The 19,165-nt window shown below is 38.5% G+C and overlaps 1 protein-coding gene across 1 annotated transcript in view; it reads left to right on the forward strand.

Annotated features, from left to right (window-relative positions):
• The window catches only part of ADAMTS9 (ADAM metallopeptidase with thrombospondin type 1 motif 9), a 172,315-nt gene that overhangs the window by 25,023 nt on the left and 128,127 nt on the right, over nt 1-19,165 (forward strand). Inside the window, exons 4-11 of the mRNA XM_003785516.3 lie at nt 5,427-5,704; nt 7,463-7,546; nt 7,648-7,763; nt 8,722-8,762; nt 8,878-8,983; nt 12,697-12,843; nt 14,162-14,303; nt 17,171-17,275. Coding sequence (XP_003785564.1) covers nt 5,427-5,704; nt 7,463-7,546; nt 7,648-7,763; nt 8,722-8,762; nt 8,878-8,983; nt 12,697-12,843; nt 14,162-14,303; nt 17,171-17,275 — 1,019 coding nt within the window. The remainder of the gene's footprint in view (nt 1-5,426; nt 5,705-7,462; nt 7,547-7,647; nt 7,764-8,721; nt 8,763-8,877; nt 8,984-12,696; nt 12,844-14,161; nt 14,304-17,170; nt 17,276-19,165) is intronic.

The following is a 19,165-nucleotide window of genomic DNA, read 5'->3' on the forward strand; positions in this document are numbered from 1 at the left end:
ATGCCTTATACACTAGCCTCCATTCCTTTGTACTAAAAGGTCACTAAAGAGAAATGTCAATGACTTTTTTTTTAATCCTAACACTGTATACTCCCTTTGTGGAAGTTATTTCTTATTATTACAGTTCTACTCAAAGGCAGAAGGGTTGAGTATATAAGATATTGGGTCTATTTTATATGCTCTTCTTAAATTTAAAATTGCTTGCTAAACTGGTTAATGTGCTAGAATTTAGTTGGGCTAATTAGGTTAATAAATACATTTCTAACTCATTAGCAGAAGAGGTCAGAAGGATGAAAAGACAAAGTATGATGTAGTAGAAGATACACTTTCAATCCCAAAGAAGCAATTTAGTTCTTGCATTTTCATGCCACCTACGGTATGCTGAATTATTTCTGTGATACACAGATTACTTGAGATTGAAATGTCTTCCAAGGGGTGGCACCTGTGGCTCAGTGGGTTAGGCACCAGCCCCATATACCAAGGGAGGCGGGTTCAAACCTGGCCCCAGCCAAATTGCAACAACAACCAAAAAAAGAAAGAGAGAAATGTCTTCCAAAAGCATTAGAATTTACCTCAATTGTTCTCTGTTAGATATTATAGCCTTTTGGAGGTGCCTTAATTTCTTCAACTTTATTTAAATAGGTGTGCTTTGTTTCCAATTATTGCTTTGATTCATCCTCAGTTTTTCCCATACCAGTCCCCCAGTTAATGATTCTGAGAGTGGTCAAAAAGAATGAATTTTATATATAGCATTTTCTGTTTTTCTCACTGCAGGTATACTTTCCTCTAAGTAAATCTAATAAATTGGAATACTTACAGACAATGTTAAATAAAGATTATTTACTTTTCACAAACTCAGTAAAATAATTTCTCTTTTTAAAACAGCTTTATTGAACTATAATTCTTTTACCTTATTATTTACCCATTTAAAGTATATAATTCAATGGATTTTGGTAGATCCACAAATATGTACAAGCACCACCACAGTAAACTTTAGAATATTTCTATCTCTTAAGAAGGAAACCCTATGTCTTTTAGCACTCTCCTATCTTCCCCCTTTGTCTCCGCCTTAAGCAATTATAGGTTGAGTATTCCTTATTCAGAATGCTTGGGACCAGAAGTTTTTTGGATTTTGGATTTTGGAATACTTGCATATACTTAATGAGATATCTTGGGGATAGGCCCCATGTCTAAACACAGGATTGAGGTGTGTCTCATATACACCTAATATATATAGCCTGCAGGTAATTTCATGCAATAGTTTTGTTTTTATTTAAATAGACTTAATTTTTATTTATTTTTGCAGTGTTTGGCCTGGGCTGGGTTTGAACCTGCCACCTCCGGCATATGAGACTGGTGCCCTACCCTTTTGAGCCACAGGCGCCGCCCCATGCAATAGTTTTAATACTTGTGTACATGAAACAAAGTTTGTGTTAAGTGCTTGTATATGGAATTTTCCACTTGTGGCATCATGTTCGTGCTCAAAAAGTTTCAAATTTTGCGGCATTTCAGACTTTGGATTTTCTAATTAGGGATGCCCCACTTGTACTCCTCTACTATCTGTTTCTAGAGATTTCCCTCTTCTGGACTTTCCACGTGACTGGAGTCCTATAATGTATGTGGTCTTTTGTGACTGGCTTATTATATTTTCCTGACACAGTAAAGTTTATCAAAGTGTTTTGTAATAATAAAAGGATCAATTCTTCAGGAACATATTAACAGTTATACATGGAAACACATATATACCTCAGAACATCAAAATATATGAAGCAAAAACTGATAGAAATAAAGGAAGAAGTAGGTCAATAATAATAGAAAGTTCAATACTCACCTTTTAATGATGGATAGAGCAGCTTGGCAAAAAAATCAACAAGGAAGTAGAATACTTGGACACTATGAACCAACCACATAGAACAGATATCTATAGGACACTCTACTCCCACACAGCAGAACATACTCCTCTGAAGTACACATGTAACATTCTCCAGCTTAGACTAATGCAGGAATGTAAAACAAATTCCAATACATTTAAAAGGATAAAAATAATACAGCATATATTTTTGCTGATCACAATGCAATGAAATTAGAAATCAATTATAGCAGAAAAGGGATGCTCAAACATACATGAAATTAAACAGCATATTCCCTAAATGACCAGTGGTTTAAAGAGAAATTAGGAAATACTTTGAGATGAATGAAAATGAAGATACAATATACCCACACTTAAGGCATGCTGCTAAAAGATAGATTGGAAGGGAATTTACAGCTGTGAATACCTCTACTGAGAAAGAAGGAAAATCTCCAATCAATAATCTTTCACTTTAAGATAATAGAAAAAAAGCAAACTCAACCTAAAACAAACAGAAGGAAAGAGATAAAAGAGCAGAAATCAATAACTAGAGAATAGGAAAAGAGTAGAAACTTTAAAACTGATAAAACTTTAATACTGGTTGTAATTAATCAATTTAAAAATATTTACAGAAGACATTAAACAAGGATTATTTATTTTTCACAATATAGTTGACATTTCTGTAATGTATTAAAAGTATTTAATTTTCAACGTGGCTTTCATATACCTGTTGTCAAACGCAAGTCTTCTTGAAAGTATCCACCAGGCACTTTTTCCCAGTTCAGGTTCACCTTGGAAACTGTCAACTAAACTGTGAGCCAATTTCAATTCCCAGGTGTTGAGAAATCTTGCTTGATAGAAAGAACCTTGCTTAGGAGCATTGATTAAATCTATGCCTGATTCCTTATACCTCCACTTTCTGCTGTGTGACTTTGGACAAGTTGCTGAATTTTTTAAGACTTACTTTCATCATCTATAAAATAGTTAGATTTTATAGAAGAGCCTAATTCAGTGCCTGACACATAATAGGTGCTTGCTGGTATCTATTTTATGTCATTTGATGATTTAAAAATGGAATGACAGCCTAATTGCTCATATGGCATTGATACACATATGTGACTATCCTTGAAAGACTAGAAGAAAAACAATCTGATGTTGAATTCTACTGTATTTCAGGGTTTGGGCTAGTCATTTTACCTGGAGTTAACTGCATATAACTTGTTTGACAGTTTTGACCAGTGTTTTTCAACCTTTTTTATCTCATGGCGCACTTGAACCTATAGTTAAACTTCCACGGTACACTTAAATTATGTTGATCAAAACAAAAGAGTAAAAACAAAGACTATACTTACTGTGCTTTGAACTTCTTTCAAAAATGATTTAATAATCCTTAAAAGTTTTTGTGGCACACCTAAGATGCTCTCTGAGCACACCAGTGTGCAGATTTTACTATGGTACCCACCCCCATCCTTTGGATATATTCAAAGACCTTCAGTGCATGCTTGAAACCACAAATAGTACTAATTGCTGTGAATTGGAACACCTTTTCTATTGATGTTTTCCATCTGCAAACTTAACGCCTTTTCCCTCTTACCTAAGCACTTACCACTCTCGGTGGCCCTAACTTTCTCCGTTTGAGGTGCAACAGCAAAAGTAACAAATTTCTTTTTCTTTCTTCACAATCATGAATAGAAGATTAATTCTTACTGTACACCATAGCAACTCAGCCTGCAAATTTTTCTTTCCTTTTTAAGTCTAGAACTTTCACCTTTTCAATTAAAGCTACAGTCTCCAACCCGCAGACTGTACTGGTGTGGGTCTGTTAGGAACTGGGCCACACAGCTGTACCCTTTGAGCTCTGCCTCCCATCCCATCCCCCAGGTTCCGCCTCCCACCTTCCACTCTATCCCTAGTCTGTGGAAGAACCGTCTTCCATGAAACCAGTCCCTGGTGCCAAAAAAGTTGGGGACCGCTGACTTAGAGGAAGCATTTTATGGCTTCCTTTTGGCATATCCAAATTGTCAGCATCATTCTTTCACTTTGGGGCTGTTATTAAGTAAAATAAGGGCAACTTGGACAGAGGTAATGTGATGATGTGGCCGTAGATCTGATCAGTGACATGGCTAGTAGGTGCCTGAAGGTTAGGGGTTGTGTACAGGGTAGGTGTGTTGCCAACAAAAGGGTTCACATCCCCTACAGGGTAGGATATGGGAGATTCCATCACTACTCAGAGCAGTGTGTAATTTAAAGCTTGTGACGGGTTTATTTCTGGAATCTTCCATTTAATACTTTTAGTGACCTAAGGTAACTGAAACTGAGGAAAGGAAAAACAACGATTTAATAATCACTAAAACAGTCCACTTGGGCAAAATACACATCCTGGCCTAAAGTGATTGGTTTAGCAACTGGTTATAGTGGTCAGATAGTTGGGTCCTTCAAATATGTGATCACTTACAATGTAACTTTTTGTACTTGGGGTATTGAAACAAATTCTGGTCCTTACAGTTGGGGGGCATACTTCTTAGTTGCATAATTCTGTTGCCTGTCTTAAACTACGAGCTAGTGACATTAAAGCAATAAAGCACATTTGTGTGCGATCTGGTAGTCAGGATAACTGATTAAATCCCATTTTTATTCAGAGTATCTTTTGACAGGCACTTTCATGCTTATTCTGTTTATTGTGTGATGACATGAAAATTGAGTGTTTTCATCAGCAATACAAGCTTCAAGGCAAGTTGTAGACTGAGAATTTCAGTGTGAATGGAATCACCTGGGGATCTTGGTGAGTGTAGCTTCAGGTCTAGGGTGGAGGCTGAAGAGCCTGCAGCTCCAGTAAGTTTCCAGGTGTTGTCAATGAGCAGCAAGTTTGTGTAGAAACTATGAAGCTTGGGCAGGAATGGGTACATGAGTAGAGCGAACCTGATGTTATGTATCATGCTCCCAGCTCCCTGCCCGCATTCTCTGAGGCTAATCTACTTCCTTAACTGAGCCCTAAAATAAATTTGATTACAAATTCAAAGCATTGAATAGCAGTAACCCTATTCTTATATTTCAAGTACTGCAATGATCTAATTAGGTAATAGAATACCGTTTGTGTTTTCTGCAGTTCCTTTGTATCATCTGCTAGTATGTCCACCTCTCAGACCTCTTTGTACTGTATATCATTGAATATCAAAAGCGTACATATGAAACATTTTCATTTCCATTCTTTCCAGCTCTCTAGCTGTGTTGATGGCTCTTACTGAATCTTTAGCAAAAAACAAGGTATCTTGAAACAAAGATAGGGCTTTGTTACCTTAAAAGTAAGAACCTATGTGTTCTTTTTGAAAAGAATCACGTGCAATTGTTGCCCTTAAGCCAGTGTCTATGGAAGCTTCCCAGGGAAGCTAATCTCCAATCCTTAGTCATTTTGGTGAGCGCGTGCACTGGATTGTACCAGTAGAGGTCTGAGTACAGAGGACTTTGTTCTTGTATGTAATTTGACTACAGAAGCATCATTTTAAGATGCATCAAGTTAAATTCTTACTATAAAATAGATGTGGCTTGAATTTAATGCAAACCACCTGATTTGTTACAGAGCACAGAAATATTCACAGTAAAGACAAGGAGACCCGAGGAAGAAAATGGGGAGAAAGGAATAACCTGGCGGAGGATGTGGAAGTATTAAATGGTGGTTTAGCAACAAAGGCGTTTTCTGCCTCTGGTAACAAGACAAGGGAAAAGAGGACCCACAGAAGGACAAAACGTTTTTTATCCTATCCACGGTTTGTAGAAGTGATGGTGGTGGCAGACAACAGAATGGTTTTATACCATGGAGCAAACCTTCAACACTATATTTTAACCTTAATGTCAATTGTAAGTACATTCAAGAGAAGGTCTCTAAATGTGTCATTGGGGAATATGGGTTTTCACCCCGTGCTTTCCAGACTCACTCAAGCAGGTGACCGAAGAGAATGTAAGATCATTCATGGTTCCCTTTCTATGATGACAATAGCAGTTATCAGTGATTATCAGTATCATTTATTAATATTTATATTACATTATTATTTATGATTTATTCTGTGTTAGACAACATGCATTTTACTTAAAAGGAATAATTCCTAATCCTCCTGGCAATTCTGCTGGGTGAGATTATCATCCCCATTTCTTAGATGAGAAAACTAAGTCTCGGAGGGGTTAGGTCACTTGCCCACGGTTAAGAAAGGCTAGAAAGTCACTTAGACACTGCATATGAGTTGTAAGCTTGTCCAGTTCCCCAAACCAATGCTTTTGGTGCTTTTTAGCACATTCAGGTGTGGGATGCTGACTGTCAGTCATAGTCACACCCAGAGCTTTGTAGCTGTGAGCCTCTCGTGTTCTAATTAGGTAGGTCTGGGGTGAGTGAGGCCTAGGAATCTCTCACTCTCTCTTCCTACTCTCATTTAATATCTAAAATACAGTATATTTGCATGATTATAAAAATCAAACAGATGGCTCAGTGCCCATAGCACAGTGGTTACGGCCACATACACTGAAGATGGTGGGTTTGAGCCCGGCCGGGGCCAGGTAACCAACAGTGACAACTGCAACAGCAACAACAACAACAAAAAATCAAGCAGAACCAAAAACAATTGATTTAAACATAAATATCCTTTCCTATGCCTACTCCTAGCCCCTTTCCTGAGGAAACCACTGTTAAAAGTTTTGTATGTTTCTAAAAAACACTGCCCAGTAGAAATGTAATGTAAGTTGCATTTACAACTTTAGTGTTAAATTTTCTAGGGACCATGTTTAAAGTAAAAAAAAAAAAAAAGCAAAGTTAATTTAATAATATATTTTATATCCAAATATGATTCCAAAAATTGATAATGTATTTTACTTTTTTTTCATCTTGCATACCCACCACTGCATTTCCACCCCATAACTTCAGATCTGTCATAACACTTAATTACAAACATCAACTTTGGGTCAAACTCAAACCTAAATTGAGAATTGTGGCTTTACTGTTCACCGTTGTGTAGCCTTGGACAAGTTACTTGATTTCTCTGAGCCTTAGTTTCCTCATTTGTTGAACAGAGATTGTAATAATAAGCAGCCCAGAGTTTTGTTGTGGTGACTGAAGCAAATGCATATGCAATCTTCACCACATTAAGCATTCCATGAATGTCAGCTCATAATTAGTTATGGTAATGGCAAAAAAAAAAAAAAGGTTACCAGGTTGTCACGGACACAAATGAATGGTAAACATAGAGAACAGTAGTATTAGCAAACATGTGGTCATTGTGAGATTCTGTAAGTTGGCAATCCAAGACATCAAATGGGAGAAAAGAGCTTGATGGAAAATTAAGTCCAGTGTTCCGTACAGAGAAATGTTCAGTTGCATGGCAGTGCAATTTCAGAGGAAAACACCTTGGAATTTAAACTTGTTTGAATTTATTATTATCTGAAATGGCCATGTATGAATTTTACAAAGAGACTTTAAATAAATGATTGTTGAATGAATGAAAATTCAGAACGACAAAATGCATATGATGCATGAAACGTAAAAAGAGGTGGAGCCCACCGTAAGACGTAAACTGCTTACTGCTTACACGGAGTTCACAATTAACTTTGAAAACTTTATCTCGGTTGCAGGTAGCCTCTATCTATAAAGACCCAAGTATTGGAAATTTAATTAATATTGTTATTGTGAACTTAGTTGTGATTCATAATGAACAGGTAATGAAGTTTTTTTTTCTTTTTCTTCTATCTGTATCCGAAATGGCATATCTAATTGGTGTTGGTTCAACAGACCAACCATAATTCTTCTCTGTATTTAGGATGGACCTTCTATATCTTTTAATGCCCAGACAACATTAAAAAACTTTTGCCAGTGGCAGCATTCAAAGAACTATCCAGGTGGAATACAGCATGATACTGCTGTTCTTGTAACAAGGTATGTGGATTTCTTATTCTTCATGCAGTTTCAGGTCAAGTTGATGGGATGGGGTCATACATTCCTAGTGGCAGCTCATAGTGCAGAGAGTTTTTCATCTCAGGTAATACTGACATTTTGGACCAGACGGTTTTTGGTTGCAGGGGTTGCCATGATCACTGGGGATGTTCAGTAGTACCCCTGGTCTCTGCTTACCCCATGTCAGAAGCATTCTTCCTCCCAGCTGTGACATCCAACAATGTTTCTAGACATTGCCTAATGCCCTGTGGAGGATGCAGAATTACTCCTGGTTGAAAACCATTAACTGGTAGGTGCCAAATGAGGAATAAATCTGTTAGGCAGGCTGGAAAGTAAATGGCTATGTGTATAATAGGGGCAGCTGCTATTCAGATTGACCTAGTATTGCCATGTAATATGGGTCCGGTGTTGCCAGCTTTTGTGATTTTGTAAGAAGCCTAAAAGATGGATTTTTTTTAATGTGAAATTTCCTAATTTTTAAATGGTAGCTACTGTCCCCAAAATACTATATGGGACAGAGAAGAGGGGAGCTGGCCTGCTTGTGACACCTGTCTTTTGCCACCTCTAATGGGATCATAAACACTCTTAAATGAAATTAAATGAATGGCGTTTAGTGCCTTCTCAGGAATGTTCTCAAAGAGTCTTTATGAAACTAGGGTCACTTACTCCAGGGTATTGGGTGAAGTCCTGGTTGGAAAGGTTTCTAACTGCTCTGTGGCCTCCCAGGCTGCAGAAGACTTCTTAATGTAGCTTTTAATCCTCACATCAACTATTCCCAAACTTTCTCAAGTTGTGAAACCCTAGCTTTGTTAATTTACTTTTCATAATACCCCTTCCTAAAGTATGTGCTGTTGTGCATGCCTAGAAGACTCTAAAGGGTTTGTTTGTATTGACGTTTACTCTCTGGTGTTGTCAAGACCTAAGTCTGCTTTGCTTTCAGACAGGATATCTGCAGAGCTCATGACAAATGTGATACCTTAGGTGAGTCCTCCATGTGTGTCCTCTACGGCTAAAACAGTTCATTACCTGTTTTTATTTCAAGCCACAATTGCTCTTTAAAGTAAACCCTTGTTGGTTTTCCCCCCTCTTTGGATAGGTCTTGCTGAACTGGGAACCATTTGCGATCCGTATAGAAGCTGTTCTATTAGTGAAGACAGTGGATTGAGCACAGCTTTTACAATCGCCCATGAGCTGGGCCATGTGTGAGTTTCCTTTCAGTAATTTCATTTAATTCAGAGTGACCTAAACCTCTTGTTCCTTCGCATCAGTGAGCATTCACTTGACTTTAGAGAGAAAGACCCTCCCCAAGTCATAGTAGAGTTTGCAGGGTTGAAGAGCTTTGAACCTAATTGGGGGAAATGACTGATTTCAGAAAGTCGAGTAAGTGCAGTGCACCCTGTTCAGACGTAGCTCATGCATGTCTTTGGTTTAACTGCTGGAGTTTAATATGCAAGATCTAGTATTCTTTTCTGAATAGCAGGAGGAAAAAGGCCTTCCTCTCCTTCTGCTAAAGCAGAGGAGCCTGGGGAACTTTTCTAACTTAACATCTTTGTCTGGGAGGGTGCCCTCATAATGCCCTGGTTACAAGACTTTCACAAATCTACATCATTCCTAATTCTAGTTATACACAGCTCTAATTTGGAATTTAACATCTGGAAACAGTAATATCCCCCTTTCAGGAAAGAAAATGAACAAAAATGCAGAGAAGGAATCATTTCCTAGTTATGCTCACTAAGTGGTCATTATAGAATGACTTTTCCCTTGGATTCTTTAGAGACAGGGCGTGGTTAGAGCAGGGAGTGAAGCAGTGTAAATTTACTAGAAGTTATTCTGATTTTTATCTGCATTATTTTCTTTCTGGAATGATTAAGGAGTTATTTTTGAAATAAATTTCTAAAAAGTTGTCATTGATAAAATCTACTTGTATATTGATTTGCATGTCATATGTTAACTTCATTTAGAGCCAGCATCCTCTGTTAGGTAAGATTTTCCATGCAAGTGTTTTTTGAAGGCCACTTATGTACAGCAGACTGTGCTTTTCATAGAGCAAGATATAAAGTTGTCTCCAATTCAGTTCAACGTATGATGGGTACATTTTTAAATTAGCACTCTTCAAACTTATTTTAAGAGCACATCCCTTTCCTTTTCTCCAATGGAAATATTGTTAGATGCCCAATACTTAGAACAGAAAAGAGTCATGGCTTTGCATTAAGCAGTTGCGACAGGCCAGACCTGCTTTCTCAGTATCCTCTCTATCCTTTTTCTGAGGCACCTTTCTGAAATGCAAAGACTCCTTCAAGAGAATTCCAGTTATAGCTCCTCTACCTTAGTAGCCATGGGACCTTAATCAAATAATTAAATCTTTCTATGGGAACTTCCTTATCTGCAAAATGTGGGTGCTAATAGTATAGGTTGAGTAGCCGTTATCCAAAAATGCTTGGGACCAGCAGTGTTTTGGGTTTCAGACTTTTTTGGATTTTGGAATGTTTGTGTATATATATGTATATATATAAAACTAGATACCTTGGGAATAGGCCCAAGTTTAAACATGAAATTCACTTATGTTTCATATACGTGTTATACTCATAGCCTAGAGATAATTTTATATAATATTTTTAATTGATGCATCAAACAAAGTTTTTTTGTAAGTACCAATGTATAGTTTTCCACTTGTGTCATGTTGTCACTCAAAAAGTTTCAGATTTGGGAGCATTTTGGATTTGAGGGTTAGAGAGGCTCAGCTGATGCTTTTCATTAGGTCAAGTAAATGATTAAATGGCATAAAGCATTTAACACACTTCCTGGTACATTGTGAATGATGAAAATTCTTGGTTATCTTTGTTAAATGTTCATTAAGTATTTATCATTTTTCAGTGTTGGGAGCTGGGTGGGTCCTGTTTCCCCAAACCCAGTTGACCTATTTCAATTACTTGGCTGAGCTAGAAAGTTTAACCAAAGGACAGCAGTAATTGAAAGCAAAAATGAATGAAAACAGAAAATAAAATTGGAGCAGAACAAGCAGGTTAACTAGAAAATAAAAGTAACTTGCACAATTACAGTATAACAAAGAGAATTCTATTTAAGAATAACAAAGAGAAGGTTTAGAGCACCTCCAAAGAGAAATGGAAATGGGTCCTTCTCACGAGGAAGCAGAGGTGAAAGAGGAGACACAAAGGCATCTCCGGTATAAGTACCCTCTCTGTTTGAAATTGCTGCAAAACTTTCCTTGGCCTCTCTGCACCTCCAGGCAGTATTGCTCTTTTCTATTGGTCATTGACTATCTCTTTCTATTGGTCATTGGTTACCTAGGTTACCTTATACCCCATATTCTTATGGGCCCTTTAGACTTCCTAGTTCAGCAGACCAGGTTTTCCTCCTTCCCTCCCCCCAGGAAGCCCCTTACTTAGTGTCCCTTCTCATATGGCCCCTGCAGTGAGAAAGTATGCCCCAGATTTGAATGAAAATACACTTTCTGTCTATTTACATAAGGAAATAAACTTGATTTTATCAAGTCATGGTCAGGGTGGAGAAAAAACACCAGCTGCTTTCGACCACAGAAAATCAACTAAGATTTGACTAGTTTGCTTCTCAGGGGCTTGTTGATGTAGGTATTACAATGTGCACTGGGAGTTGCAAACCAGAGCAGTCATTCTTTTCAGGAAATGGATTCTTAAGCATGAAAGTCTTAAGTTTTAAGAACTGTTACCAAGTTCAATCAAGACATAATCTAGTGTTCTTATCTCTTTTGGCAAATGTTGAGGTGCCTACATTTTTTAAAGAAAAAGAAAACAGAACACAAGAGAAATGAATGAAATAGACATCACAGGCTTTTATCCCGGCTTTGACTCCCTTAGGAAGCATGTCTGCACACTTCTGTCTCACTTATTTCTGTGTTCAAGATGAACGAGGGAAGGGAATGCTCCTTCAATGCTCAGTTAATCACATACATCAATTTTGTGGATGGGGATGGTCATCCAGAGAGAGAAGGTGACCCCTTTGAGCTTATCACCCGATCTGTATAATGCCTGAGCTGAGAATGGCATGTGGGTCATAGAATTGAGTTTCTGAATTAAAGAAATGCTTCCTGTCCTTTTTCTCCCCCATTCCCTCTGACTAAGCCAAGAATGGCAAGTATGTGTTAACGCTGCTGTGAGTTCCCTCCCTTGCCCAAGAGATCATTGGCAGTCCTTCAGGTCCTTCTCACAGGCAGAGCCTGGATTAATTTAAGAATCCTTTTGTGCCTGACTTTTCAAGAAGCTAGTACCAATCAATGAGCATTGGCATGAAGCACGAAACTATTTGCCATCTCTGACGGAAGCCAGTTGAATTGGCATACCTTTGGTTTCCATGCCTGCCACGTTCTTTCATGGGTTTTATTGTGCGCGAACCTCACATACCTTTATAATGATAGACCTACACTGGTAGATCATTTGTAAACCTGACCCCAGGAGGGGAAAATGCCAAGATCCATAGTGAGTCTCTTTGTAGAAAGCTTTTGGCTGCGATTTTTGACACCTGACTCACTCTTCATATTTACAGTGTTATCATAACCTGCCAAACTCTTGACTCTGTAAATTGTCCTTTAACGACTTATTAGGAATGCCAACTACTTTATTTTAGCACAAACTACAGCACGCGCAGAGCCTCTGTAATTCCAAAAAGTACGCTTCAACCAAATAAATGGCCCAACTTATCTTTTTTTATACATCAAAGGTATTAAATAGGGTGAGAATTATATTTTAAACTACAGTCCATTTTGAATTGTCTCACATTATGTTTTACTTACCGAGATTCAGGTTCTTACGCAGCAGCTAGTTAAATTTTTTTCTTAGGCAGATGCATTCCTGAAGCAATGATAACAACCACAATCTTTTGGGGTTTATTGACATTCTCATCATTGTTTCCTTTGCTTTAGGTTTAACATGCCTCATGATGACAACAATAAATGTAAAGAAGAAGGAGTCAAGAGTCCCCAGCATGTCATGGCTCCAACATTGAACTTCTATACCAACCCCTGGATGTGGTCAAAGTGTAGTCGAAAATATATCACTGAGTTTCTAGAGTAAGACTTGAACTTTTTTTTTAGCACAGTCTTCTAATATCTGCCCTACATGCGGTGAACTAGTTGTGGGAAAGAAAATACAGAGTCAAGCATTCCTTTTGGGTTGTTATTTTTATTGACATTCCTTGGAGGAGGGAAAAAAAATGCTCTTTGACATCTGTGTACTAAATATTCTTGCCAGAGTTTAGAAGATTACAAACTAGGCTGAAGAAAAGGTTGGGATCTCAAAGAGAACGTGTAAATGGTGGTTTCATTTTGGGTAGGGCTTTGAACTCTGTTCAGGTCTTGGGAGAAGGACTGTGGATGTGATTCCATGCTGCAGGCCTTAGGTGTTTCTATGCTTGTAACTTAGAAATTCTGGATTGGAAAGGGGTGAAGTAGTGAGACGATTCCAAAGCACTTTATGTGGGTGGGTGGAAATTGCAGCAGCCCTCATGTGTTGAATTGAGGACATCTCTGTCCCTCTCTGCCCTCCACCCCTTTCTCTTCTTTCTTTTCTTGTTTTGTTTTTTAAGCTTCTCCTGCTAGGCTGCTCAGAGATCCAATTACATTAGACAATGACCCTGTGTCACAGATTTATTGCTCTTCTCTCCCAGAAGTATGAAAGGTTAAGTGATTATCTCCAAGTCACTGGGTGTATATTTCTGCAACCACAGGGAAGAAGAGGCTTTATTAATCAGAACTCACCGGGTGTGAATTTTCCAAGAGAGGTGTTTGCAGCAAAGTGAAAGAACTGAAGGGCTGCTGTTTTTCTTTTTAACCAGATGGTGTAAGGTGTTTCCTCTGAATGTCCTTTCACTCTCTCATCCCTTCAGCAAACATTTACTGTACACCTGTTGCTATGGATGGGTGCACATGCTTGGATGACAATGACCCTGTCTTTGCCTCTAAGAAACTTTCAGTCTTTGGAGAAAGATAGTAAAAAAATAAACAGATAATTACCCTGAAATAAATGCTGGAATAGATACAGCGTGCGTTTCCTACCGACCATGTTGAATACGTAGCTTGTGGTTCCACCAAGTATAGAGCAGAAATATAACTTCAGCTTCTGGATTTAACCTTGGACAAAAAGAAGGAAGCAAATGTAAAAGTGAAATTGTCCTCTGTCTTTAAAATGGTGGGGCGCCCTTCACGTTCAGCTGAAGACTTTGGTGGCCACTGTGGTCAGAAAGCTCCCGCTTTCTATAGCCCTGGTTGCTGCAAGCATCTGCTTCACAAAACTGAATCCTGACCCTACTTTTTCTCCACAAATGCTGGGCCTCTTCACAGTGTGAGTAAACAGTGCATCTCACCATCTATGTGTTTCTGCTTTCCGCAGCACTGGTTATGGCGAGTGTTTACTTAATGAACCTGAATCCAGACCCTACCCTTTGCCTCCCCAACTGCCAGGCCTTCTTTACAACGTGAACAAACAATGTGAACTGATTTTTGGACCAGGCTCTCAGGTGTGCCCATATATGGTAAGTGTGTGTGGGCTGCTTCTGCCCTCATCCACTGATTCTGTACTTCGTTTTATTCCTAGTCTTCTGTTGGATTCTCACTGTCATATAAAGTACCCAGGGAAAAACTGAGAATGAAATGGGCTATTAGTGATGGCAGGGATTACGATGAGGCTGCTTGTATGCTGTCAGACGGTGCCCACCTGTGCTTTCTCACCCCACTCTCAGGACAGCCCAGGAGGGGGATGCCATCATCTCTTTTGCTGAACAAGTGAGAAGGTGAAGTTAAGAGGGGACAGGGTGATAGAGCTGGTGATTAAAGAGCTCAGCTTTTTCTCCGTGTCTCTTTTCATGCCCTTTGACTTGTCTAGGTGATTTAAATTATAAGGACTTGTCTAGATGCAGTAGAGGGAACTCGGGAGCCAAACTCTTGCCCTCTTTGACCTTGTGAAAGTTGCATCCTAACCACCTGGAGTTTGAAATCATTTCTGGTGATGGCTCCACAGGGCTAGGTGTGATAGTTGGATGTATATGACATGGATGTTTGTACGAGCTGTAGGACCCAGTGGCTATTGGGTGACATATCAGTAGAACTATGCTTCTGTGGGGTGCCCCATTCTATCATTTGGGGGTATGTGTGTGTGCCTGTTTTGCTGGGAGAGGCTTTGAAGACTACATGGAGAATTGGAAAGTACAGTGATTCCAAGGATATGATAAAATATTTTTGAGAAGACCGTTCCCATAATGATATTCATTTCTGTCTTGCTCGTGATAGTAAAAATTAGAAGTCATCGAAATGCCCAGAATGATAAAACACAAATATAGCCCAGAAAGAAAGAGGGGAGAGAAGGGAGGAGAGCGAATGGAGGGAGGGTATTTGGTAGGATCTCACCTAATGTGCACAATCCAACGGTACATTTCAAAACAAGTAAGAGTATATTATAAATGTCTTACCACAAAAATAAGTGAGTTGATGGTTATGTTAATTAGTTTGATTTAAGCATTCCACATTGCATATTAAATCATCACATTATACCCCATAAATATATACAGTTGTGATTTAATAAAAATTAAGTTAAAAAAGTTAAATAAGCAGAATATTTTAAGGAAAAAATTAATTGTCAAAATGAGCATAACACCATAAGCTAAGAAACATAGAAGAAATGGGGGAAAGAAAAGATTTGGAAAGTGACATACAGTAACGTAAGGCTAATTATCATGTCATTAACTGTCTATCACTGTGGTTCCATGGAGATGTGTCTGAACCAGGAGGAGGACCCAATCCATGAAGTAGAATATGGGACCCAAGACCATTACCAGAGCCTTTTGGTTACAACAAGGGGCCCATTCATTGTCTGTGGCTAGCATACTCTATTTAGTAAACCTGTATCTTGCTCTTGCTCTGGCTCTGTAAACCTATCTTTAGCTTCCTCAATTAACTTTATTTTACACTTGCAAAAAAAAAGAAAGAAAGAAAAAGAAAGGTTAAGCAAATTATAATGTTTCTGTTAAGTGGAATATTATGTAACAGTTGAAAATGATCTGTAACTGGGAACATGCTCCTAATATGATTTTTAAAAATTTTTACAGAGTGTGTTCTCAAGTCTAAAAGGGAGGAAAAGCTACAGAAAAGCCTTGGTAGTTTGGGACTTTTTTTCTATTTTTTAAAAAAATTACTTTTAATATCTTCTTAACTTTTCTATGACCACAGTTTAATAATTAAGAGCAATAAAAATAAAAATTATCTTTTAAAAGTATGCCCTGAAATAGAGGCAAATATACAGATATTGACTGGGATAAGTCTGTAAAACATAGTATCTGAAGAAGGAAGAAAGCAAGTTGTAGGATATATCAGTCTGGTACTATTACATAAAGCTTAAAAGCTGTATGTTATGGGAAGATTCTTACACATAACATGTGGAAAAAGTATTGGAAAGGATGAAGTGATGACCCCTACTCAGGACAGTGGTCCCTTCTGGTGAGAATGGCAAGGGACCCTGGATAAGTAGGTAAGATCTTCCACTAAGCCTGTGAAGTTTTCTTTTCTTAGCTGGGTGGTAGGTACATGGGTACCCCTATGTTCTTTTTTGGGGGGTACTTTTTGTATGCCCAAAATATTTCACAATTTTTTGTCTCTTCTTTCCTCTGACAACCTCTAAAAGTCTTAGAAAGGAGTATAATATAAGGACCATGACCTTATGTGACCTAGTAGAAAAAACAAAACCACTAGTTTAGGGGTTCAAGCCAAAGTTTAAACATAAATTACAGGTAATCACAACCTTGCTGAAAATTTAAATTCAAGCCACACAATTTCAGTGTGATGTTGAGTGTTCTTCTCTATCACTTTGAGTCTCAGTTTCTTTATCTGTAATATGGGGACATATCATTGAGGACCATATATGTCATGGGTATCTCCAATGCATTCTTCTTCTTTTTTTTTTTTTTTGAGACAGAGTGTGACTATGTTGCCCTTAGTAGAGTGCTGTAGTGTCACAGCTCACAGCAACATCAAAATCTTGAGCTTAAGTGATTCTCTTGTGCCCACCACATGCCCAGCTATTTTTTTTTTGTTGCATTTGTCATTGTTGTTGGGCAGTCCTGGTGTATGTGGCCAGCGCTCTAACCACTGAGTACAGGCGCCAAACCTCCAGTGCATTCTGCTTCTCATTTTGCACCACTGTAAGTCCTCCCAGGCACAGAAATTTGTCTTATAGGCTGCACTCTATATCCCTTGGAACACTGTGTCATTTATTATACGAAGGAAAAAAAGACCCATTTCTCACCTACCTTGAATCACCAGCAAAACCTTAGTTGAAAGCAATCTTTCTCTTGTCCGAAACCATCTTAATCACACTGTCACTTACTTGTCATTCACCCGAACTGAACAGATGCAATGCAGGCGGCTCTGGTGCAATAATGTGGATGGAGCTCACAAAGGCTGCCGGACGCAGCATACGCCCTGGGCTGACGGGACAGAGTGTGAGCCTGGAAAGGCAAGTAACGCCCCATTTCATCCTTCTCTCTTAGAGCAGAAATGCACAGGAGTTGGTGTACAGTCAGTCAGCTGCCAATGTTTAGAATGTAAGATAATAACAACCTGTTTTAGCATGCATATCTTTTTGAGACAGTTCAGCTTGAAATTATGAAACTCATATTATAGCAAAATGCTGGCATCAGGGTATCCCTATCATTATTGCCTCAATTTTAGGACATTCTGTCAATTTGAGACCTTCTTTCATTTTCACATTTCTAAAATTCCAAAGTGCTTTTCAATTTATGAGTATATTTAATGTGAGGTGGTGGTGTTCTTTTTCTTCTCTCTCTTTTGAGGGTGGTATTGGAAAGCTATTATTAAGTTGATAGAACATTGCACAATTGAAATACAGAGATATGGTAAATTTACTGTGCTCATGCTGTGATACCAGGCTTTCGCCAACTTGTGTCCTTTCCTTTAATGGGCTAAGGTGCAATGTCACCTAGGATATATCCAAATCCAAATTCTCGTGAGCTGGTTCTAAGGGTTATAATGGTTCTCTTTATTTGTTAATAACTAAACAAAATCTGCCATTGTGTGCCCAGTGGGAACGGTGTCTCACGCCCCTAGGAATATAATTAACTTACCCTTCCGCACCTGCTGTGCATCTACAAAAGCCAGTGGCATGTTAGTGATTTAGCATCATCACCAGTCCCAAAATTTGGTTACAAAAAGTTTTAGATACAAATCTTGACTTTTTTTTGAATCCATATGGATAATGGCATTCTGTCACTTACCAGTGATATAATCCCTAAACTGTATTTCTAAGTCATTTATTTTTCTTATATATATTTTTCTTTTCTTCTCTCATCCATCATCTGCTTTACTTACTTTTAATTCTATATTTTTATCCTAATGCCTTTTTCTCCACTTTACCTTGTAATTATAGGACCTGGAATGTTTCAGCAGAAGGAGTCCTACCTAAGAGATGGTGGAACTCAATTCTGCCTTGTCTGGTTTTCTAGACGGGGGACTGAGAACAGTGAGGTGACTTGCCTAGAGTTGCACACATCTTTTGGGCAGCCTCTGCCAGCTGCAGTTTCCTTTTTGACTTCATCTGAAGAGATAGCAGGATCTTTGGGAGCAGCCATAACACAAACTTACCAAGCTCCTTCAGTTTCCAGGGATCTCACAGGAGGAATAGTGGGTTCTCCACTTACCTCTCAGGATGGTTATAAAGTGTAGTGAAAGTTATTTGAAAAATGGAAAGTTCAGTACAAAAATGACTGGGATCTCGCATTTGAGAGTACCTCTTTCCCTAAGAACAGCCTGACAACAATGACATAAGGATGTTGGCATAATAGCTTCTGGGATGTCTGTTGGCTTAAAAAGTATTACATCTCTTTGGCTAAAGAATGACTCTTAACCTTTTACAGGACATTTAACTTAGTCTGTTGGTGGCCAGAGGATCATTGTTTTGCTTGGGAATATGGTTCTCAGGTTTCTATGGCAGTTGTTAAAAATCGAACATGGTGTCTTATAAGATCAAGGTGTGACTTCAGAGTCCTTCTAAACACAGTGACCCAACTGGTTGGTGGAAGATGGCAATAAATATGACACCTATTGGACAGGGTTAGCTGGCTTGAGTTAGAGCCCCCCGTTATATTGAATTGGATGTTTGGTCTCCACTCCAATACCAGTGGGTATCATGCTGTGGTTTTTAGTCAACCTGATGCACCCACCCACTGTGTGTGTTTTTGACCCATGTTACTGCTGAAAAAAACACAACAAAGAATTCTCAGTAACATGATGAAATGACTTATATTTAGGAAAATTGTTGTGAATGGGCTTCCAAACTCCAGGTATTGGTGTGGTTTCCCAACCAAATCTGGAACACAGAAAAACTTGG

Source organism: Otolemur garnettii, unplaced genomic scaffold, assembly GCF_000181295.1.
Source record: "Otolemur garnettii isolate 467f Iridium unplaced genomic scaffold, OtoGar3 scaffold00015, whole genome shotgun sequence".
In the NCBI taxonomy this organism is placed as follows: Eukaryota; Metazoa; Chordata; class Mammalia; order Primates; family Galagidae; genus Otolemur; species Otolemur garnettii.